This window comes from Tachypleus tridentatus, chromosome 13, assembly GCF_004210375.1.
Source record: "Tachypleus tridentatus isolate NWPU-2018 chromosome 13, ASM421037v1, whole genome shotgun sequence".
Lineage (NCBI taxonomy): Eukaryota > Metazoa > Arthropoda > Merostomata > Xiphosura > Limulidae > Tachypleus > Tachypleus tridentatus.
In genome coordinates, this window is record NC_134837.1 from 144,416,265 (window position 1) to 144,441,580 (window position 25,316).

The window sequence follows — 25,316 nt, forward strand, 5'->3', positions numbered from 1 at the left end:
TCAGTCACGTAACTAAAGGCGTAAGAAAGTCTGCTCAGTCACGTAACTAAAGGCGTAAGAAAGTCTGCTCAGTCACGTAACTAAAGGCGTAAGAAAGTCTGCTCAGTCACGTAACTAAAGGCGTAAGAAAGTCTGCTCAGTCACGCGTAACTAAAGGCGTAAGAAAGTCTGCTCAGTCACGTAACTAAAGGCGTAAGAAAGTCTGCTCAGTCACGTAACTAAAGGCGTAAGAAAGTCTGCTCAGTCACGTAACTAAAGGCGTAAGAAAGTCTGCTCAGTCACGTAACTAAAGGCGTAAGAAAGTCTGCTCAGTCACGTAACTAAAGGCGTAAGAAAGTCTGCTCAGTCACGTAACTAAAGGCGTAAGAAAGTCTGCTCAGTCACGTAACTAAAGGCGTAAGAAAGTCTGCTCAGTCACGTAACTAAAGGCGTAAGAAAGTCTGCTCAGTCACGTAACTAAAGGCGTAAGAAAGTCTGCTCAGTCACGTAACTAAAGGCGTAAGAAAGTCTGCTCAGTCACGTAACTAAAGGCGTAAGAAAGTCTGCTCAGTCACGTAACTAAAGGCGTAAGAAAGTCTGCTCAGTCACGTAACTAAAGGCGTAAGAAAGTCTGCTCAGTCACGTAACTAAAGGCGTAAGAAAGTCTGCTCAGTCACGTAACTAAAGGCGTAAGAACTTAAATTACCCCTGGTTTCAATATTAACGAGAAACAAGGTTCAGGATATACTATCAAGAAAACATTTGGTTGTATTTACTTCTGTAGGGGCTGAGAGTTAGAAACACGTGGAAACGAGTATTTGAAATGAGATCGATCGATAGCCAACATTAAAACAGTTGGTGTTTTTTCAATCTTTTGAGATTTTACAAATGAAACTGGATGGATATAGCTAGAATTTAAAGAGGAAAAGATGTTACAAGTAAAGGCAGCTATGGTGAACAGTGGCTGTAGAATGATAGGTTGTAAGAAAGTTTTCCCAACGAGTTTAACGTATTGCATTTAGTGCAAATTTTGTCAAATTACTCGAGTAATTTAGTTTGATTAATTGAATTGAAATACTGCTTTTCCAAGCGGGGAAGACAATTAAAGTGAAGTAAGTTCTACTGAAAGTAACAAATAAATATAGTACGTTTAAAACTAAGTCCTTTGAGAAGTTATCTTAAAAATTCGCCGTGTTAGAGTAGTTAAGCACTTCGTACAGGTAAAGTGTATGAAGTGATTCGAAAACTACTATTAATTGTAGGAGGACACCTCGCTAAAAGAGCTGGACAATACTGTTATTCGAGTGGAAACAAAAACAATTTACTGAAGATATGCAAAGTTGGTTATCTCAGTTAAGGAATTTCTGGATGTAGAAACGAACTGCGCAGCAAGTTTCTGGAACTAAAGCTTTATTGTAGCTAGTTAAGTACATAGATTAATTGTACAAGAGTTTTAGTTTAAAAAAGTCAAACTTTAATATTATATATTTAGAATAAATTAGTTACACTTAAAGTTTAAAATAATTGTAGAAGTATATAACAAATAAATACGGGTTAAATATTAGTAGTAAATTGTAAAAACAAAAACAAGCTACAAGAGTCGTCTTCCTTTAATTTTAGACCTCAGCAGTAGAGCAGGTCGGAATTCTAGTTCTTCATAAGCGTCTGCTCCTGAATTGCCAGCAAGAGCAACATAATGATTTCCTTCTTCACTTTTGTCCAATCTTCTAGTAAAGACCTTTAGAGTTCGAGACCCTAAAAACGCAAAGTTAGATTTAACATTACAAACTTCTAAAGGAAAAAACACAAGATAAATTACCCGAAACTTATGTTCTGGCAATCATTGTGGAAACAAGTTGATGCCAGATTTGCCCTAAATAAAAGTTACGATTAAGTTTAACTTGTTAAAAAAACAAAAGATTAAAAAGAAAGATTGAACCAGACTGTACCTTCACTTCTGAATTCCTTCTCTTTTACAAATCCTGAAACGCCCATGAACCTGTAAATTTTGACGTTGTCACCCTCATCTGTTAGAACGAAGAGAATAAGGTCGCCTGAAGGAAGTACTGTCCAGTCTAAGTCAATTGCACCAGTTTCTGGTATCTTCTGGACATCATAAAATGGATACTTCTCGTTTGAACTGTATCTGAAAGTCCAAAACAGATTGTCGCTATAAATAATTGAATAGAACTATCGAGTTAGTAAAAAACCCAAAAACTGGCTACGTAGGAGTAAATTATCGACTATTAAGAGCAGAAATTTTCTAGATCTTAATTTGTGGAACGAGGATTAAATATTATGGGATGCATGATTCTATGCAAAGGACAGAATTCGAAATGTTAAGCATATTCTACGTAGCTATACTACTTAAAAAATCCCAAGAGAGTCTACTAATATAGGTAGAACTAAGAGCTTTAGAATTAAGCAAGTATTCTTAAGGTTAGCACGAATATTTATTACCTGTATACAGTCACAAAAGGTATGTACTCCAGCATTGGCCTTCTTCCTTCGGCTATTACCAAGAAACATTCATTAGAATACTCAGTGTTATGAGTCAGGAGTAGAACAGAACGGGCATATGTTGTTGTAATTTTTTGGACAGGATTGCCGAATTTCATTCGTTTAGGGTCCCAGAAGTAGATGTCTACACTATTCTCGAAAGATTGGAGTTCCACATCAAATGCATTAGCAACAGCTAGAATAGTTCTGTTCAGATGAAGAATAATGCTTGCCTGGTAAAGATAAGCAAAGTACATATTTAGCTATCATTTAAAAACTGTTCGTATTAAGTTAAGCAAGTTTTACTTTGCTCATAGCTACACAAGGGCTACGGACGCTAGTTGTAGTTAGGTTAGAAGGGGGGGGTGCAAGACTAAAGTGAAGGCAGCTAGTCTCACCCACCCCACCGCCAACTCTTGGGCTACTCTTACCAATGAAAAGTGGGATTGACCATCACATTATAGCGCCCCCACGGCTGAAAGGCCGAACTGTTTGGTGTGACGGAGATTTAAACCCGTGACTCACGGTTGACGAGTCGAAAGCGTTAACCCACCTGGCCATGCCAGGGGGTAATTTAAGCGAGCTAAACAAGTTAATTCTAGGAGCTATCTAAAATGTTCCGTGCCAAAGTCAGTATTGGTAGTAAAATATAGTTAGTAGTTCATTACCTGTTTTGGACTTCTTGTATGGAGAGTATCACTATGTTTAAAGCCCTCTTTTGCATTTACTGCACAGAAGACTTCAGATTCAGCATTCTTTTGTTGACCAGGAATCACGTACACAAGGAATACAATACATCCTACATCATTGTATTCAAAGTAATTTACACTGCTTGAAGGATAGAGTGCCAATGTCTGGAATGGACGAAAGCTCGTTTCGGTAGTCCACTGGAAGATTTGGGCCACAGACATATCTGATGGTACATCTACAATAGATGTAGTTTAATAAGTCACAAGTACCTTAGTTGTTTCACGAATAAAAGGATAAACTTACTAAAACTTAAACCTACCTATCGAAGAACCAGCCGTCAAACGAACACAGGAACGTGAAGGATTGTAGTTCGACGTTACAAAATATAAATTTCCTTGAAATGTAAAGGAAATTATATCAGTGGCAAAGGCAGCGGGATAGATCTGTTAAAAAGGAAAGAAAAGTAGATTGAACTTGGAAGTAAAAAAAAAGACTTTGGGAAAACTGAATGATAGAAGTTTACTGACCTCTTTCTCTTCAAAGTGGGGTTCTTTACCAGTCATATGGTAGGAGTAGATATTAGAACAGCCATTGCCATTTCCTTCCGTTTTGTCGCTCAGCAAAAGCAAGTCAGTATTATCAGGTAGCTCAACGAATCCCCAGGCATAGGAGTTCAATATTTTAAATCCGTGAACTAGTTCATAATATGTCAAGCAGATCGCTTGATCTAGAATTAAAGATTTAAAACAGTTAGAATGTAGCTTAGGGTAACGCCATCGTAAATGTAACTATAAAATTAGGTAAGTTTAATTCTAAAACCTACTAGCAAAGGCTTCTTCCATTATTGCAATTCGTTCTCCCTGGATTTCTAGTTCTTGTTGGAGACTACTGGTATCCTTTACTTCTATAATTTTTTCATTTAGCTCTGCCAAAGAGACTCCGTCAATGTCTCCCAGTGCGACTATAGAGTTCACCGTCAATGGAGCTAGGAAAGTTTTTTTTCCAGTTATGGTATTATTTCTTCCCTTTAGCATCTGAGAAATAGGAGAAGAGATACTTTAGGTGCAACTAGTTTGATCATGGCTTAAAACAAACAGATGCTATGCACACAGATTTTTCAGAAAACAGAAAGTAAAATGAAGTTTTACTAATACGTTAGTAAGAGTAACTTTATACTCACTAGGTTGTTCCCCCCCCCGTCAACATTTTACTATCAAATGTTGAAGTAAGAAATTACATATGGTATAGCACAATGAGAGTATACTTTAAGGTAGATTGAACATCTAGAAATGTTTAGCTTTCAAACTACATAGTAAGAGCTAGTGTCAAATACTCATCTGCCTTAAGTTTAGTTGTATTAAGTCAGACATTTATCATTCATTAAGAGTTGGGTTACACGTGAAATAAATGAAAACTTACCACTCTTGTAGAGAAATCCACGAGATCAATACCATTAACGAGTCCATCCACTTCGATATCGCACTCAGCACGTACGTCACCAGTTATAGACACAGCGCCAGAAATGATCTGGTCACCTTCTGTGAGCAGGAGAGAGTCTTTAGATACTTTGATACCATCGACGAACTGTTTGGCCCTTAAGTGAGAAGGGTAAGTTTACAATGTATTATCTTTGGTTAATTTAGTTTTAATTACTGGAAATTTAAGTCTTTTCAGTAAAGAAGACAAACAACTTAAAGTAAAAACCGAGTTACCATTGTTAAAACTACTTTAAAAAAATAGAGGCTAAATGAGAAACAATCGCCCTGCTAGGTTGAAAGATAAAGTTATCTTCTTACCAGACTGCTGGTGCTTTAATTAAGGAAAATTCCTTCTTTCCATATATGTCAAAGTGCCCAGTCTTGTATACCGAATTTGCTGCCCATTCAGACACGTCCACGTTTTGCACAGTGACGCCATCACTAACGTCCATGTCTCCTAATACGATGACATTAGATTGAAACACTTTTGGAACACTAATGTAGTTTGTTCTATTACGAAGCATCAAGTCTGATGGAACGTTAATACCGTCAACGGTACCAGACACACGAATATCCCCTGTACAGGAATTAAGGATAGAGTTAATTTCTAGAAGAGAGTCCCCTAAAAGTGGAGACAATTACAAAAAATAAAAAAGGTTTTAAAACCGTAAAAGATTTAGACTTCTAAAGACCAGTTTAGAAGGTGTACAATTCAGATTACGAACTATGGAACTTAACTTACAGTTAGAACTAAGTATAGATAAGTTGTAGAGAACATACCAGTAAATATCAAATCACTTTCAAATTCATATGTTGCAGTTACTACTTGGTCACCAATAGTTTTTAACACAGTCTCATTCAGTATTCTGATATTCACACCATTTATTTCCTCATTGGCTGTATAGATGTTTCTTACCCAAAGTGAACCTGCAAAGCAATAGGTGAAGATAGTTATACAAAGATAAGTCAGTTCAGAGCTACTACTTCTGGGTGAGAGTATGGTTAAAAAATAGTTTACTGGAATATTGCGTAGAGAATGGTTCTTAAATTAGTATTGTATTTGTAATAAGATTTAAAAGTAGTTGTTGCGGGAGGTTCGTGCAAGACATACGTTTGAAACCTTGTTAACAGGTTTTCGGCACTTTAGTAATAAGAACAAACCTTTAACCTCCATCGATTCCAGAATAATATGAGCAGGTATTTCTTGAGGAATACTGATACTCATGTACGTTTGGTTCAGTTCGACAACATCAATATTTCCAAGTGTTCCTTCGAGATGGACAGGCTAAATGGTGGAAGAGAAGAGGTTCATCAGGTTTCAAAAAGCCTGAAAATTGTATTCTCAAAAACCTCTATTAAAACTTAAAAGTTAAGAGTAGGTTTTTACAGAAACACTATTACACTTACCCCTTCTATTGTTAGTTTCTCAAAACTCTTTGGTTCCGTGATATAAACATCTTCATCTACTTTCCAGCAGTTTTGGTCGAGATATACGATATCCACATTATTAATTAATCCATCAACTTCAAGGTTTGACTGAATGACTACGTCACCCACTACTGTGGTGGTTCCCGTTATTTCCTGGTCAGTGTGCGTTAAGACTGTTTTACTACATAGCTCTGGTATCCATACATTGTCTATCAGGCCTTCTGACCACAGGTCACCATTAACTACGAATCCATTCCTGAAAAGTTTAGGGCCACTGATTTCATTATACCGATTCGTGAGGACAGCCTCTTCCGACAGGTCTATATTTTGAACAGTCCCTAGTACTGTGATGTCGCTTTCTGCAATAACTGTATTTTCGAAAGTAATATGGCCCAAGATGAAGGCTGGTTCATCCACTTTCACTATACTCTTATTCAACCGAAAGATATCCATATCATTTACGTATCCGTGAACATAAACGTTCGATTTTACATACACATCTTTCGTGAAGTAAAGATCAGCATTAACCATCTGGTCTGCATCTTGGAGCATCCAGTTATTCTTCATGTCCCAATCTGAAACTCCATCTAGTGTTCCATAAAACCAAAGATTGTTTACTTCTACCGTATTCAAAAACACTTTATCTGCAGTTATTGTCTGGGGCTCGTCAATCAGTACAGCATCACGCCAAATCTCGCTGAGGTCCACACCACTGAAGTTATCAGTTTGCAAGTTACTTCCTTCGATTATTATCACGTCACCCACTGCTGTCTTTAAGCCAGTAACAATTTGATGATCTAGAAAGTGTTAAAGCCGTTGTTTAAGAGGAAACAACTCAAATGTTACCAGAAGAAATAAAGTCAGTTTAAAACTTCATATTGAAGAATGTAATAGAGAGATTAGTTTAACTTAAGTAATTGTTTTAACACTTAAAGTTTGCAGTAGTCTTACCTTCGTAAGTCATGGTATCTTCCATTAATTCCTCGAGCCTTATGCCATCAATTAACCCATCTACAGTCATACTAGTGACCTGCAATACATCTTCCACAACTATATTAGAAAACGTCTTCTGGGAAGTTATAACACTATCTTCGTACAGAAGAACCACATCCTTCAAATCAATGTTGTTCAATCTTCCACTTACTTCCAAGGCATGAACAACCAAGTCACCTTCTATAACTACGTGACCAGACATAGTTTGGTCACCGTAAGTAAAGAGAGTATCCTGAACTAGAAATTTTAAGTCAAGATCATTAAGTAATCCATCCACACGAGAGTTTCCATACAGTACTAATTTCTCAAATGTCTTGTGTCCATTTATAACTTGATTTTTATGTTTCAGTACTACGTCTTTCGAGAAGTCAATTCCATTTATATCTGGACTCTGTAGGTTTTCGACCTAAAACAAAAATTAAAGTTACAATTAATAGCTAATCATAGATTTGCTAATCTAATCGCACTGTAGAAATCTTCGTCATAAAAAGAAATTTTAAAGTTAAAGCACACCTGAACTTTTTCCTTAAATACAAAGCTTGAGAAGTTAGGCATCTCACGAGTGTCTAGTCTTAAAGCTTCGTTATACAAGTAATCGAGATCGCCTCCGTCGACTAATCCACGAACTTGTACAGGACCTTTGATTTCCACATCTCCATTTATTATGAAGGTAGCTAGAGGAAGACATAAAATACGAAACAAGTAAGACTTGCCATACATACAGCGACGTACTTAATTAACATTAAAAGAAGTCAGTTTACTATAGTAAGAAACATGCAACACCGCCCATATATATTTAACTGAATAAAAGTTAGACAGGCTATTATACACATGTTAAAATCACTCTTGCTCCACATTAAAAAAAAATAAAATGGTGGAATGTGGTTATCTAGGTTAAGTATTTTGAAGTTACCAAACTTAGAAATAAGAGAACTCTCGTTAGATTGCTACTCAGAGTTATAAACAAATAAATAAATAAATAAAAAACTTACCCGGAAGAGAATCATGCCAGTCTAAAGCAGTCATGGCTAGTTCAGATAAGTCAACTCCATCTGTATATCTTCCTACATAAGCGTGAGCTCCCAAATGGATGCGGTTAAAAGTCTTTTTTCCTGCATATTTAGGGTAGGAATAAGCAAGATTAGGCTTTAAGTTCTCAATGAAAAGCAGTGATAAATATTGATGTTAACTATCACTCAAACTAAGATTTAACTCTGTAGCAGCAGTTACATGACAATTTCCATAACTTGGAGTAAGCCGCCTCTTTAAATACTAGAAGAGAAAAATTTAAGTAGTTTGTGGCTTACTCTTGTATTGTAGCTAAAATGTTTAGAAAAAAAAAAGTTAATATTTAACAGTAGTACGATACTAGTTATAGAGAGTCAAAAGGTTGACGTTCGTAAAAAGTCCACTTGAGTTTGAATGCAAGAGTAATTTAAGGTTTGGCTTAAAATAAAAACAACTTACCAAATACTGTCTGTGCTCGACTTTTAACCATTATGTCCAATTGATTGGGCCATTCTTCATTATGAAAAGAGAAGTTAAAAACGTTAAGTTATGACATACTAGGAAAGTTTAATATGAGATAAAATCCTGTAAAAAAAAGTTACTATAAATTAAGAATAAGACTCAATAGGCAAAAACCTGATGTTTCATCCTTGATGATTCTTAGTCCATTGAGAGAGTCAGTCACTTCCAAGTTGGATACACTACATGTTTTTTCAAAGTGTTTTGGAGCAGTAATGATAGCATCTTCGTTTATTAGTAGTACATCAGGACCAGGAATCTGTATGCCATTTATTGTTTTTGCGTACAAGTCATTTAAGGCGACGACAGACGAGAAGTTGTACGGGGCTGAAAAAATGAGTAAATTAGAGTGAAGTATAAGGAGAAATCACTTTAGTAAAGAAGCTGATTAATGGAGACAGAAGGGTTAAGTACTACTTAAATTATAGTAAAGTCACTAGTAATTCTTAGGGATACTGCAATTGTTTATACTTAAAAGGATCAGTTAAGAAGTTCACTTGAGAAACAAACAAACATTCAGGTTGTTTCTAAAGCTGACAGGTGCAAATATGAATTAGATATTTTATGGTCAAAAGTAGAGGTACTATTAAGAGCATTTATTTTAAAAAGTTAATCTTTTCGAAACTTCAAGTCAAGTCACTCTACGCTAAGAGCATAAGTATACAAGCCTAAATTATAGAGCTACCTGAACAATATTTATCTTACCATAGATTTCCTGATAGCCATCTAGCCACAGTGCATTCTCCCACAAGTCTACAATATCCACGTTATCTATAAGAGCTCCTTTTGTCATAATCAAGTCTCCATTAATACCTAAACTTTTTATAGTCTTCTCTCCTCTGATGACGTGGTCAGTATCGACAAGCACGACGTCTTCGTAAAACTCGTTCAAGTTAATACCGTTAATGTTCTTACCACATTCCAGTGCTTCTACTTCGAGCGACACAAACTCCAAGTCTCCAGTTATCATTTGGTCTCCGTAAGTTAGAAGCAAGTTTTCGGGAGTAATTATCATTCCGTTAACGAGTCCATTCACGAAGATGTCTCTCGTATACAAGGGTGCTTTTATAACTTTCGTGGCAAGGATTTCATGGTCTCCACTACGGGTCACCAGAGTTGATGTATCCATTCCATCTACTTTACCATCTACTTTCATGTCTCTAACTCTCATGTTTTGGAACTTCAGGAAAGAGTCGATAACCTGGCTTTGGTCAGTAAATATTACCTTATCTCCAATGTTAGTAAAGTTTTGACCATTTAACATAGTTACGTTCACGGAGTGGAAATAGCAGTTATGAGTTTCGTGACAAATGAAGTTAACATCTTTGAAGGAGTATTCACCTGGAATTAGTGATAAAAATGCTAGTTTGATGGAAGGTTGGTATATCAGCAATGTATACAAGAAGTGTTGATGAGCATGTTGCTCAAGCTTATGACTTAAAAGCTACGTAAATTTACCGAGGTGTTAGCGTTTATGCTTGTTTTAGGCATTTTACACAGCTAACGTATTGTTGACTATGTATTATGCCTGGTTAAATTTGTTAAACGTTCGCGAGTTTAAGTATTTTACGAAAAACTGGCCATTTTTAAAAATTCTAGTTCCGAGACACTCGCAGAGAGACTATTTCTGGACAGCTACAGTTAATGTTGTATAGGTCTAGGAAGCTAGAGATAATTAACGTCTATTAATAGGAAAACTACAGGTTCTGACCACCAATGTGTGGAGACTGAATATTACGAATCGTGCAACGTTACCATTATATTAAGCTTGTATATTAGAAAGATACTCGTGTTAAAAAGGTAGTGGTCTTGAAAGATGACTAAATATGTATTAAAAACGTAATTATAAATAAGGCATTGAAATAGTAAAAGTACGTAACATAGTAAGTCGGAGACTCATCTTAGATAAAGATGAGTGATACATACAATACTAGTAGTAATAAAGTTGTAGTAGAAGAGCTCACCAGTAATGATCTGGTCACCAGATGTGCGAAGTGCCTTGCTGAGGGTTTCGTGTACGTTCTTCAATTTTTGTTGTACGATAGTTAATCTATTATGAAGTTTTTCAAGTTCGTAGAAAATAGATTTGTCGTAAGTTATTCCAGTCTTTAGATCCTCAAGCTACAATACAGAATTACAGCTTAGAGTTAAATTCAAAGCAAACTTTGAATCATAGCGATACCAACGTAAAAAAAAGTGTTTTTAAAGTTAAGCAGTAAGTTCCAGTAACTTGCAACGTTTAAGCAACGTAAGTGAAACTAGATTTCACCGAAAAATATTAGTGACTAAATTAAGAAAAGTTTTTTTGGATAAGAAAAACTTCACAGGACTACACGCAACCTAAATATTTATCAAGCAACCCTGATATACCACTTCGAAACTAAACTTATGCCATAAGGAGAAGGTTGGTTCTCCGTCCCAAAAATCAAAGTAGGGAATACCATCGAAATGGGCTACAACACTGGGAAACAAACAGTTTCGTTGAAGTTGTACGAAGGTTAAGAGTATAGTTACCGCAAGTAATATTTGCATTACTTAATTTTCTAATCTTTCCCTCTGTCTTATAAGAGATTAAAGTTTTTACCTGTGGAGTCTTAAGCCGTCCAGTTATTGTCAGATCATCTTCAAATGTTAAGTCTCCGTCGAGAATTATTGGTTCCGTTTGGTCGATGTAGAACAAGTCATTCACGTTTCTACCAATTTCGTCGATATTGGAACTTCTAACCTTATGTAGTAGGTTATTACACCAGTTCATGCTTTGATCTCTCCATTCTTTAATGCGATTTTCGTGTGCGAACGTTAAAACGAAAATGTTGAACGATCCTTCAAGTTGTGGGTTGGAGACAGCTTAAAATAAAAAGAACATTTTTACAATAAAAGATGAGTCACATCTAAAATGAAAGTTGAACATCTATAGAATTAAGATTCAAGTTTGAATAATTTAGTACATAAAGTATAGATAGCACTAACTCAAGTTAGTATTAAAAAAGAAGTAATTAAATTACCCATTACAATTTCCGGAGTTGTACTGGATAGAGATTCAATGTAAGTAAAAGAGACTGAAAGGGCTCCAGCAACCATACTTTCTCTAGTATACTGAACTGGAGAAAGCACGAAACGCCAGCCATCATATTGGTAAAGTTGAACAGCATCGTACATATTACTAATAGCCATCACGAATTCTCCGTATATTCCCATAAATGTAGAAACTTTTGTGGCACCCATTGTTCGTAGGCACTGGAAAGGAATAAACTTGTCCCTCACAAACTTGTATATGACGGTGTTTACTTCGTATTTCGCATATCCGCTATCTGGGGAATAACAAAATTAGTACATCTTACCATTTTGTCATTATGTGACAAATTAAAACTTAAATTTTAACGAAATTAAAGCTTCAACGAATAGGTAAATACTGAAAAGAAACAGACTTACTATGTATTGTTAACAAAAAAAAAAAAAAAATTCTAACAGTTTTAAAATCTAGGACTAGGAAAAAACAAAAGATTTTAAAAAGATACTTACAAGCGTCATGGTTATTTGCTATTACCAAGAAGAATTCTTTCTCAAGTTGTTCTCCAAGATAAAAATATTCAAAGTCCATTGCTCCATATGTTCGGATTCGTTGAAAGGATCTCCAGTTTCTGAGATTGACGTCGTATTTTAAGATCTCGGAATCTACGTCATAATTATCTTCACTTACACGATAATTTGCAACAGCCATGTAAAAGTTGGTGTTAATTTCAAATGGTTCAAGATCTTTTACGTCGTAAGTGACGAAGGAAGAGTACTTGTCAAAGTACGTATCTAAAAGATAAGTTCATAAACATGTTATTTACATTAAGGCAGCACAACCTACACATGAAAGTTAGATTTAAAGTGTTAAGTAGTCACGAGGTTTAACATTCAAAACGTAAGTAGTTAAATGATATAGTTCAACTTACTGAGCCATTGGTAAGTATAAGTCTCATCTTTTAGAGAGCGAGAGTAGCCTCCTTTAGAATTGGCTATTGCTAGGTGGTAGCTATTGTCTTCACCCCTGTTCAGATACATTTAAAAAAAAGTTTAAGTTCGGTATTCAGGTTCCAAACGTTATAAAATTAAGGGAACATAAGCACTTAATGCTTTAAGAGCAAAATGTTAAGCTAACCAATTATTAGTTTCTAATGTAGTGTAAATAGGAAACAAGAATAGTAACAAGTTAATCGGATTAGGTACAAGTTACTTACATTTGCCACAAAGCAATTGCGGTTGCATACTTGCTGTTAATAGTATGGTCAAGTTCAAGAGAACCATCTTTGAAGACCATCAAGTCCGTCCCGTCGGCTGTAAAAGAAAAACAAAAATAATTACTTTAGGTCAGCATACTTGCAGGTATATTTCAAAGATTAAGCAACCTCATACCATATGAAGAATGGTTAATATGAAAATGTGGAAAACAAGTTCAAACGTTACGTTTAGTAATTAAAGTGAAAAATTTTAATGATTAAAAAAATAAAAACCAAAACACTTGCCTCTTTTACTATCTGCTACTAAAAGATAGAGGTAACCGTTGTCAATGAAGCTAACAGCGTCTACAGGATCGATAGCATCCCAACTCAGAATAGGTAACCAATGTTCAGTCTAGAAATATTTAGAAAATTTCTTGATTATAGATCAATTATGGTGCTTTAAAAAAAAAAAAAAACTTAAGCTACACATTAGAGAAGGTGGTTTAAATACATTTTACACTGACTAAAATGACACAGGGAAATAGAAGTTCTATCATTGTTTATAGTTTCGTGTAAGCGAATTAAAAGGTTATTGAAATATTCCACATAGATTAAAATGTAAAGAAAAACGTTTCTTACGTTTAGTGTTCCTAACGTTACACTAGCTTTTCGAGATTCCTTTTCACTACTGAGGCATAAGGAGTAAGTCTTATCGAAATATTTTAAAATATGAATATATACTGGATAACTGCAAGTTCCAAGTACTGGTTGTATGCCTTGAAGTCTATGAACACCTACAGATAAAAAAGTATTTTACAAGTCGCAAATACTTCAAATAAGAAATAAGACTACAACTAATGAGTGCAGTTAGTATTCTTTAGCAGATGGAAAAGATCTTAACCTTTGCATGCAAAGGTAAAGCCCAATGGAGTAAAGTATAGTCTAGTTAGGTGTTCATGATCTGCTACGAGAAGTACATAGCTACTTAATTGTCTTCGAGAAAAGCAAGAATCAATCGCTATGATTAAATAGCAAAGTTTATAGTGGGATATAGAAATGTAAGGAGAATAATGAATTTCACATTTAAAAGGACCACAATAGTTTCGGCATTATTTCAGAGTAGTTTAATAAACTTGATGCAATTATGAAACATGTTACGTAAAATAAAACTTTGATACCAAAGTAGTGATGAAGTTCATGTAGTACTATAGTTTTAGTACTTGTAATAAAGTACAATTTTTGTATTTATGTACAGTATGATTTTAGCCATGAAAAACAGCTATTAACATTAAGGTTTTAACAGTACGAAACCTCATTAATTAAAAGTAGTGTTTACTGATTAAGTACCGAGAGACTAATATTACAGTTCGGTATTTAGTTATGTGGAATAAGTGATAACTCATTCCACATTACATACCATGAACGTCAATTACAGTATTCTGTACAATATTTGAAGATCTTTTATGCCTCTCAGGACCTGAAGTCAAGTGGTGAGCCGCAAGTACAGAGTCTAACATATCCTTTGCTACAGAATCATAATAAGATTTTATCTCTTCTAGGTCTGAAAGAGAAAGATCATAAGAAAAGGTAGTGTAAGATTAATAGCTCTTAATGTTTACAGAAGTTGTTTTAATTATATAGCCATTTTTACAAACGAGAAAACGTTACCAGTTTCATTGTGTGGTGTACGAAAAGCAGAGAGAATTCCACTAAAAAGGTTTGTTAGAGTGCTCGTATCGAGGCAAACAAAGTGGACTACCAGAGTAGCCGGTAGAAGAAGTCGGAGCCACAGCATCCTACGAGATAAGATTATAAAAATTCTTATTAATTGAAGGAATCTTTAATAGTTTATAGTCAACGTTTTGATAGTTAAGAGCAATACAAAATCCCGTGACGGAGATCATCGATGTAATGGTCTATTGTGAAACGAAGTTAACATTAAAAAAAAAAATTTTTTTTTAGTTAAATGGTTGATTTGTAGTCTGTTTACAAGTTATTATTAGCCTTACTACAAACATCTTAAAAGATAATTCTAAACAATCCAAAGATATTTTGCATTCTTGTTACGAGAACAAAAAAAAAAAAAAAATTAACAAGGTTAAAGCGATTCTGAAATGCCAAACACTAAAAAGGGAACAGTCAAAGATCACTAAATCATACAAGTTTAAAGACCTGAAACTCCTACAGATTTATTACCAAGCAAAAGTTCATATTTTCAGACTTAGGTAAGCGAAATGTTTGGCTTTCTTCCACCTGATAGGTAAAGTTAGTTTAAGGAGCCACGTAAAATACCTTCTTAATACAACCTTAAGTGTGGTAAAAGCATATATTCCTTAGTTTATATAACTTTAGGAAGTAAAGTATTTGTTATAAGAAATCCCTAAAGAAAAAAAAAAATTTTTTTTGTAGAAAGATTTGCATTTTAAAGTAGTTTTTATACAATTAAATCTTCTAGATTTTATTACCTCCGATAAGTTTACGAAGCATAAAAATATGAATCGGCTTAAATATTGTCTTATTACACAAGTTTAACTCAAAAGCTATACGTATAAACATTATCCACACCTTCTCAACAAATGAAATTATTCCTCATTACATGAGTTTTAACAAGTATTACAACATAATAACAAACAAACAAAATACTAGCTCCAATATCACAACAAAACATTCGCATTAAAACAAAAACACATGTATATAATACTAACACCACCTAACTACTCTACCTGCAAGTCTTAAAGAAAGACGACTGAAGTGTGGACTTGAGACTGGCGTTTATAAAGAGGCATAAGCACATGGAAAATAGCTGTTGGCAATTCTGTGTTGTTCAAAAAGAGGGAAGTGTTTAACTAAACTAGTTATAAGTGGGGGTAGGTTGGTACTTATTTGTCTCTCAAATATGTATACAAATATAATCTTTAAACATATCAATGTACATGTTAGTTTTATTTTAACATTGTATTTTATCAAGTAAGTTGCATTACTTATTTATTGTGTTAATGGCTTGTAATGATTTATTTCAAAAATGAAAATATTGTAATAATAGAACATTTGAAACTTTGTGAGGTTTTTCAATTACACCATATATTAAATATTACTGATTTGTTTCAGGTTTTAATATAATTATCAAAAAAATCAAATATTGTGTATTCGGTTACGTAGTAAGCACATATACAGAATTATATTAAGTGAATGGTTCGAAAGATATGTAACACTCTAACGAGAAAATTCGTTTTCATTTTGTCATGTGTGAAAGTGTTAAGCAAACATTAACTTCTTTTGTCAACTAGCCTTTTATACACTTTGATTCTTGGGTTTAATCTTGTTCTCAAAATCTTTATTTAATTGTATAATAAACTGAAAATAATATCTTGCTTTCAAATTAAACTTTCCAAAACGATAAAAGTGACACAATGTACAGTTTAGCACTAATCTTTGTTTTGCTTTCTGTTACATATTCTACTGTGAAATATTCTTAAAAGTATTATTGTTATTATTCATTTCTGAAGTTATAATTACGGAAAAAAGCAAACACGCGCATAAATTCAATATACAAGCAACTGCAGTAATGACCTGGCATGGCCAGGTGGTTAAGGCACTCGACTCGTAATCCGAGGTTTGCGGGTTCGAGCCCCCGTCGCACCAAACATGCTCGCCCTTTCAGCCGTGGGAACGTTATAATGTATCAGTCAATTCCACTTTTCCTTGGTAAAATTAACGCAAGAGTTAGCGGTGGGTGGTGATGACTATCTGCCTTTTCTCTAGTCTTACACTGCAAAATTAGGGAGGGCTAGAGCAGATAGCCCTCGTGTAGCTTTGCGCAAAACTAAAAAACAAACTACAGCAACTATGAATTTCTGGAAAAGACTTTATTATATAACATATAAGGAGCACACGGGAAGTATGTTGATAAACCATATTCATATAGCACAGACAAGCTCCTGCTGCACTGGCTTGCCAAGAACTTTGTTAACCTCCCACTTTGAGTGAATTAGAGTTTTTGGTCTAACTTCAAAGTTAGGACAGTCGTCAAGTTTGTGAATTGATCATGGAAAAGATAATATAGGAAGAGTTGTTGTTGTTTTGAATTAAGCACAAAGCAACACAACGGGCTATCTGTGCTCTGCTCATCACGGCTATCGAAACTCGATTTTTAGCGTTGTAAGTCTGCAGACATACCGCTGAACCACTGGGGGGCGCATATAGGAAGAGATAAAAAGTTTAACCACAATTTTCAAGAATACAATTTAATCTATAGTTCTGACAAAATTTACCTCGTCTTTTTTACGAGAATAATATAAGCATATTCTAATTTGAGATGTACGTGAGTGAGTAAAATTACCAGTAGTATATGAAATCCACAAATGATAGAAATATATGATCGTGGAACACTCAATGTTTTATTTGGTTGTAATAAACATATTCCCAGTGAGATAGAGTGAACTATTTTTAGAAAATAATGTCTTAACATTTTTCATTAAAAAATACAATTTTGAAGCATGAGAACGCTCATTATAAGGAGATGGAAGGTACCACTTGATGGGTGGTGCTTTGTAATACTCGTCATAATTCTTACATATAAAAAGTCCATAAGAGAATGAGTGAAAACATTAGCAAAGTTTACTGATTAAAGATAAAGTTGTCATGTTGACCTAAGTCTTAACGCCAATGCTTCCCACTGTGGATCCGAGTGCTGTCTGTATGACAACCAAATAATTGAATAGAGAGGTGACTTGGTTGAAGATTCTGGTATACATGTGTTCCAGAAACAGCTGTAGGCATAATGGCTACAAATAGATGGTCGAATGGAAACCTATGGAAGTTAGTCAATCAGTAATCCCTATGGTTACCGAAATGTATAGTCTGTGGGTGAAGACTGGCATAAGTACATGTTAAGCCGAATTTTACAATCTATCTTATAGAATCAATGCAAATCTTTGTTAAGGAGAAAAAGTATACATGTGTATCATTGTTGAAGAACCTTTCTTTACTTTTGTTCTTTTTTCAATTGTTTTAGTGATTAGTGGTTTTCGTGGGCAGTGTAATTCTGCATATTGCTTATGTCTTTCTTTGTTCCTTTCTAAGTTTTACATGTAATTGTATGTGTGTATCCATATGTTGTTATATAACTGTTAAAAAGTTCATGTTATATGTATTTAAGGTTAAAGTATTTTGTTTGTTTTTTTCGATATTGCTAATGGGCTGCTTGGTTACAAAACTTTGTTTTCTTGTTTTAATTTGAAACATGAAGTTTCTATTGTTGTATTACGTATTATATTGTGCTTCCTTTTAAAGAAGATCACAGAAATTTTATCTTTATATAATGTCTTGTTTCGTAGTCTAGAATTGTAGTTAGAGAAATTTTTTGTGAAGTTTAATATTGTATTATTTTAACACCGTGAGAAGAATGTATAATAGTTTAGTTTAAATAAATTTTAGAATTATACTTTTGTTAAATACTATAACTCACTATCAAAAGGTTTGTATTATCTCTGTGGGAATTCCACAAATAAAGAGATCGTGGTCCGAAATTGTGCCATGAGACTGAAAATGATTGGATTTAAAATTTCAATTGTCAGCCTGAAATATAATGTTTGTTATCTTCCGTAGTGAGATAGAAATCTTTAAACGTTTTGACTATTTAATCTCTGGATTTTCATAGCAGCAACATATGATACAAAACGTTAACATTACTTTCTATGTTTGTTCTTTTTAGTAGATTATGTTTTCTTAACAGAAAAGATATTTCAGCAATAGATGAATCATCTGGGTTGAACGTATTAGTACTGGAATATCCTTGATAAACAATTATGATGCTGACCAATGCTGTCAAGGAACAGAGGTCACAATATTTTGCTGTACTCTACACAGAGAAAGTGAGTTAACATTCTGAATGTACTTTCTTTTTTCAGTTTTTCACTAATTGATCTACTCTTTCTTATTAAAAACCATTATGTTTCGTTCTATAGCACTCAATCCTGAGAGACAAAAGATGACAAAACTAAACATTACACTGCTGGGAGAAGAAAATGACTGTCCACTGATCAGGAATTGGCAACTGTACAGCTTTTTTCTTTATTTTGGAAATAAATGTTTTTGCTCATTTATTTACAAAGTGTCCAGCTTCATTATTTTCACACTAAAGAGAAATTTTAATTGAATTATCTCTTTCATAAGAACCGCCATAAACTCTTGGGCAAACTCTGTTGATATTATGAATTTTTCTATGTATTATTTGTCAGGAAATTAATGTAATCTCCAAATACCACAATTTCGATCAATATTAAGTGAAATATTGCCTTGAATTTATTGTCTAGGATCTGTTATTATTTAAACGAAGAAACAGTGAAACTCTTATTGATGCCTTTATACTAGAGCGAAAAACAAACGAACGTCTGGATGGTTTGTAAGGGGCCCATTAATATTTTAGTTTGGGTACCTGGATAAAAGCTAACTGAATTAGATAGCATGACCAGACCCATGACTGCTTTTAGAATTCGAGATGGCTTGTACAATTTTATGGAATGTAATTTAATCTGTGAAACGTGTCCATCCTTTCTGAGACGTTAACTTATGAAATTGACGATCAAATTCCATCATTTGGTCAAACAACAGCAGTCCAATAATTGTTGATAAGTACTGTTGACTAACTGCCTTTAATCAGACTACGACTGAAAATTATACCCTGAGTTCAGGACGCACTTTAAAATACCCACTATTCGTTACGCCACTTAAATGTTGCATATAATATCTTTTGTACACGTTCAGGGGCAATTAAATGATTCCTGGAGACACTCCAAATAGCAATGTCAAATTGCTACTGTCTCCTTGTTTCCTGCTTTCTTTTTTTCTAGCATAGAGTAACTGTAATATGCAGGGAATGGTCTGGCTTGTTTTGAATTTCGCGCAAAGTTATACATAGGCTATCTGAGCTAACCGTCCCTAATTTTGCAATGTAAGACGAGAGGGAAGGCAGCTAGTCATCACCACTCACCGCCAACTCTTGGTCTACTCTTTTACCAATGAATAGTGGGACTGAACGTAACATTATAACGTGAAAGGGCGAGCACGTTTGGTGTGACGGGGATTCGAACTTTCGACCTTCAGATTACGAGTCGAGTGCCTTATCAACCGCGCCATGCAGGGAATACCTTTGACATCACGTATTACGTCATCTTGAATAAAAGGTCTGACATGAAACAGCCTACTGAGAAGATATTCGAGTTTCTTAATTGGCTGCATAACCACACCTTTACCCCCCCCACACACACACACATACTAAATGGTTTCATTACTATTACAAAGACAGTTCATCCCTCAGAAACTTCTCTGAACGTTGCTACTAGACCTCACCAACTGTGTGAAAACGGACCTCTATGTAAACCAAGGAAATAGATGAGTGGGAGTCTATAGGATCTACTACACTAATGTGGTCTCAGCTTATTAAATAAAGTTTTAGTTCATTATTATCGTACGAACATTTCTATATTTGTATTTTAACTGTGTATTTGTTCATACTTGTTAAACTCTCAGTCTCTGAGTTGTTCCTTCAGACAACTAGAATGTTGATAAGAAAATCATTTTACTCTATTGGCTGGTATTCTTTGAACTTACAGGTAACTGACATCTCTGCAGGAATTATTGTAATACCAGGAACACTACATAAGCCAATCAATTATGATTGAGGACCACGTTCGTGGATTAGATATGCTACACATTTTTACACAGAAATTATAGTTTTGAGAAATGTTATTTTTTTAAATGTTCTTAAGCAGTAGCATTTATTATATCTGTTTGACTTCACGTAGTTTCTCTGTTTTTTCGAGTAAGAATAAAAGTCTGCTTTTGTTCAACTTTCGTAATGATTCTAATAAACCAGTTGCATGTTACATCAAATTTGCAACTTACACTTGTTTTGTACAGACTTTGAATACTATATTAATTACAGATTGATTTCTTTCACATGCTAGTAAAGAGTTGGGTTAATTATAAACTTGCACAACACAATGTTCATGTTCTGCAAGTCTTCAAAAGCAATTATGATTTTCTGTTATACGATGTTGCAATATACTTTCAATAGTTTTGTAATTCCAAAACTAATTATATTCTGCCATTCTTGTGGTGTAATTCGGTCATAACAAATGAAGGTTGCCAAGAACACTGTTAATTCATTTCATGTTTCAAACAATTTATTGATGCTATCATCAAATACAGAATTATTTTCTACAGCCCCACTGCCCAGTCATAATAATTGAAAAATAAATCAAGAATCCACTGTTAGACCTCCTTAAATTACCGACAATGTTTGGAGAGTAACTCAGCACTAAATATCAGTATTAATATAAATAATGAATTATGGTTAAGATGTCAACACACAGGATAACACAGAAAAGTTTCAATGATGTTTAAAAAGAAACAAAAATCTTGATTACTTTCGAATAGTTCTCTGTTCTTCTTCAGGAGAATAAAGAAGAATAGTGAGCTATTCGAAAGTGCTTGAGTTGTGGGTCTCTTTTTAAAAGGGGCCCGGCATGGCCAAGCGTGTTAAGGCGTGCGACTTGTAATCTGAGGGTCGCGGGTTCGCATCTCCGTCGCGCCAAACATGCTCGCCCTCCCAGCCGTGGGGGCGTTATAAAGTGACGGTCACTCCCACTACTCGTTGGTAAAAGAGTAGCCCAAGAGTTGGCGGTGGGTGGTGATGACTAGCTGCCTTCCCTCTAGTCTTACACTACTAAATTAGGGACGGCTAGCACAGATAGCCCTCGAGTAGCTTTGTGCGAAATTAAAAAAGAAACAAACATTTTAAAAGCCAAAATAATGGGTTATGAATTAAGCTTAATAACCATAAGCTGTAAATTTTTTTTCAAGGTATACTTTGTAGAAGATATATACAGTTTTTCTAATACTTTTCAGCTGCATCATATTCTTTCAGTTGAGATAATCAGGCATATCACGTATTCTACCTACTTTTATGTACATAAGAATATTAACAATTTTCATTTATTTTATTTCTATACGGTTATAGTAAATAGTCCACAAAGTCGCTGAGGCTGTTTTGTTTTTCTGATCTCTATAGTAGATGTTTATTCTACCTGAGAGGGTATTGTAATGAACTTTCACATCTTTATTGGAAAGATTATCAATTTTAATATCTTTTACTGAATCATTTTACATGTAAAATATGGTCAATGTTGTGGGAAAACAAGTGTTATAAGATGATGCCGTTTACTGGAAATAAAAAAGTACAGTTGAATTCCACAGGTAAATGTAATTTCTTTGTCCAGTAAACGGCAAATTTAGCTGAGTTTGTTCGCGTAAGTGAGATATGGAGACTGGACAAGTGTGATAAAATCAGAAAATATTTACTCCTACAATAGAATGAAAGTACAATGTCATAATCAGTACTCTTATGTTTAGTCCCACTTGTCCAGTCTCCATATCTCACATACGCGAACAAACTCAGCTAAATTATTAAAACAATATTTTACAGATTTTCTTGTCATATCTGCTGTTATTCGTGGATCTATCTGATACTTGAAAATACCACACAGCTAAAGATTTGTTTACAAACTTATCTAAAATGTTTAATGTTAGTGCTGGAGCAAGCGACTAACTTTCACTTAATAAACAAAATAAAAACGTAAAAATAAATGTATGTTACAAAAGTTTTAAATTTCGCTAGAAGAGGTCTATCTGTGCTATCCCTTCCTTATTTAGTTGTCATTGGCTACACTGCTTGAGGGAAGGTAGCTAGTCAACACCTAGGTGCATTGTAATTTTGTTTATTTTTGAATTTCGCGCAAAGCTACATGAGGGTATCTGCGTTAGCCGTCCCTAATTTAGCAGTGTAAGATTAGAGGAAAGGCAGCTATTCATCACCACGCCAACTCTTGAGCTACTATTTTATTGACGAATAATGAGATTGATCATCACATTATAACGCCCCACGGCTTAAAATGCGAACATGTTTGGTGCGACGGGAACTCGAACCCGCGACCCTCGGATTACTAGTCGAGTGCCTTAACCACCTGGCCATGCCGGGCCCGTATCTTAAAGTAAAAAACAAATAAATGTACAACTTTCTTTTCCCATTTCAATACTACAAAGTGTAACAAGTTTCAAACCATGACAAACAACAATAACAGGTATATAAATGTTAATGCCATATTATTGTATACTGACAAAGACGATTTATGAGCGTAGTGGTTTATTTGAGGGTAATATATTACGTGTTTCAACAGAAGAAAACAGATTAATGTTCCGTGAAAACATTCCCCAAAGTAAACCACTTCATCATGTTTAGAAATCAGTTTGCCAGTTTTACTATTATATTAGCATAATGTGCTTCCATACACAACTTTTAATGTCATGTACACCAGGGAAAACTTAATGGTATTACGTACAGATGTAGTAAATTAAATGTTTTATATTTCTTCACAGAAGTTCATGTAGCCGATTTACAATAAGCCAGGTGATACTACTAACGTTTGGAAATTTGTACGAATTACAGAGTTTATCAGACATTATCTTTGGTGAATGATCTGTGTTGAAAAACAAGTATGAAAATACATATCAAAGTAAATACAATTTTTTGAGTGGATAAGAGGACCACGAATTAAAATGTATTCACAGTATTTAGATGGCTGTTATCTCATTCGGAAACTGGCATTATAGTGATAATTATAGCACGACCGTGAGAAGTCCAAGTATTTTATTTGAATTATCAATATTTCCCTTTGATAGCTTCTACAGCGATTAATTTTATCTTATTTTTCTGTTATAACACAGAGAACATTTGAAAGTACATCTTTGTAGCTTTGATGGAAAATATGAAAAATGATATGTAATTTTCTATGCGTTAGTAACATAAAAATATAATATGAGACATTATTGCAAAATAAATTGTAACGAGATGAACACCATGGATGAAGTTTGCCTGAAAGAACCATACCACTAAATTTTGTTATGATGTTGAGGGCAAATGAGACACTTAGGAGTTTTCAGGCTGGTAAGACAAAATGATGACACTTGGACACTATATCTGGTAGCCAAGGTCAATGCAGAAAATCATAATGCTACATAATCTTATGCATTATGACATGTTTGCAAAAGACACAATTGCTTTAAAGTTTTATATAAGGAGAGAGGCCACTTTCAAACTAATGATGTCTCAAAGTTAACATTTTTATACACCGAAAGTGTATTTCTGATAAGTAATCACCTTTCATCAAAGATAGCTTTTTGCGACTTATACTGCCCTCTATATATGCAAATGTTCTTACATATCTAGCCTTAATACTCCCACCTACCTGTCTGAGACATCGCACCAGTATCGTGCAAATGATCATGCAGCACATCTCCATCAACAGAAGTGTGGCACAACTCCTGTCGTCACTAGTGTCCTCTTTTCTGTGTAACCTGTAATCACTTCAAGATAAGGAAATTTCCACAAAACACACACCAGAAATAAGGAAGTTGGGTGAGAAACATGAGAAAATAAATATATCTATCTGAAATACATCTTTAGCATATGAAAAGGTATCTATTGGAAGTACATCTTTAGTGCCTGAAAAAGTTAACTTCTGATATGATATCTTTCCTTCCCACATTGTGTTAATTGGGGGTCTGGTGAGAAGACCATTCCCTTTTCAAAAGTACCCAAAGAAAGACCATAAGATGTGTAAATAAAAATAAGGCAACACCCACGTAAAAATGTATCACAATGAGGGTGGAATCAGAGAAGAAAACCCTTCACTGTCTATATGCACATCCACTGCAACCAGTATAATAGCCATTGGGAACTGATATGCAGAATATAGTAGGAAGGTACACAGCAAAGTGGGGATGTATCTTCAGTCCATTATTAGGCAACTTTGGGAATGTAATGTCTAGTCCACCATAGGAGGTGGGTATCTGGCCAAACAAGTTAAGACTTATGTTCCTGGTCCAGCTCCAGCCTTCACCACATCCATCACAAACCAACAACTAGTAGGAAAAATTGCATGCTGGCAGAATGTATCACCTGACAGCTTCTGAAATAATATATTAGGTCCACAGTGGAATGAGAGTCAATGCTGGCAGAACATCACCATCTTAGTGTCAACTGAGTGAGACTTAGTACACACAGTCAGTGTTCTTAACTCACACTCAGGAGGAACTCTTCATGGTCCACCACCACACCATTTAGGAACTGATAAGTGGCAAAGATTTCCATACTCAACTAGATGTTAGGAAACAGTGCATTGAAGGGTCTGGAGGAATGCTACACTGGATATAGTGCAGATGGTTACCAATGACACCTTATTTTAAAAGGTAGACTGATCCAGTGGCCCACAATACACAGGTCATTAGGGGCATGTAGCAATCCCTGTCTGTTTTTTCATGTCAGTTTGTGAGTGTACAGTCTGGGGTAAACATCTTTATAAATCAAAATGCCAGAAGAAATATGCATATGTATCAATAGCAACTGTGGAGTCTATTCCAAAACCACTCCTGAGGTTTGTGACAGTCCTAATGT

The 25,316-nt window shown here is 34.7% G+C and overlaps 1 protein-coding gene and 1 long non-coding RNA gene across 2 annotated transcripts; one reads left to right on the plus strand and one right to left on the minus strand.

Moving 5' to 3' along the window:
- Positions 1–1,372: 1,372 nt before the first annotated feature.
- LOC143238612 (uncharacterized) lies at positions 1,373–14,674 on the minus strand. The gene is made up of 28 exons (XM_076478982.1): positions 14,471–14,674; positions 14,220–14,363; positions 13,442–13,596; positions 13,106–13,214; positions 12,821–12,917; positions 12,536–12,630; positions 12,117–12,398; positions 11,600–11,905; positions 11,179–11,441; positions 10,559–10,715; positions 9,300–9,935; positions 8,712–8,921; positions 8,535–8,588; positions 8,060–8,179; positions 7,581–7,741; positions 7,026–7,473; positions 6,054–6,871; positions 5,808–5,931; positions 5,427–5,573; positions 4,965–5,223; positions 4,588–4,762; positions 3,992–4,202; positions 3,696–3,895; positions 3,488–3,611; positions 3,147–3,403; positions 2,440–2,711; positions 1,929–2,125; positions 1,373–1,734 (listed from the first exon to the last, which is right to left on the minus strand). Exons 1-28 carry the CDS (start codon positions 14,595–14,597, stop codon positions 1,571–1,573), a joined length of 6,312 nt encoding a protein of 2,103 aa, XP_076335097.1. The 5' UTR covers positions 14,598–14,674; the 3' UTR covers positions 1,373–1,570.
- LOC143238613 (uncharacterized) lies at positions 12,442–18,900 on the plus strand. The gene is made up of 3 exons (XR_013020669.1): positions 12,442–12,545; positions 18,551–18,675; positions 18,769–18,900. It is a non-coding gene; the product is annotated as an uncharacterized LOC143238613 (long non-coding RNA).
- Positions 18,901–25,316: the final 6,416 nt, after the last annotated feature.

Bases quoted from the DNA above. Each gene is read 5' to 3' on its own strand.
- LOC143238612 (XM_076478982.1), bottom strand. From the start codon at position 14,597: ATGCTGTGGCTCCGACTTCTTCTACCGGCTACTCTGGTAGTCCACTTT. The intron at 10,716-11,178 runs GTAAAAACTTTA...TCTGTATTGTAG, and splicing joins GACGGCTTAAGACTCCACAG to CTTGAGGATCTAAAGACTGG. The intron at 4,763-4,964 runs GTAAGAAGATAA...TTCTCACTTAAG, and splicing joins ATTAAAGCACCAGCAGTCTG to GGCCAAACAGTTCGTCGATG.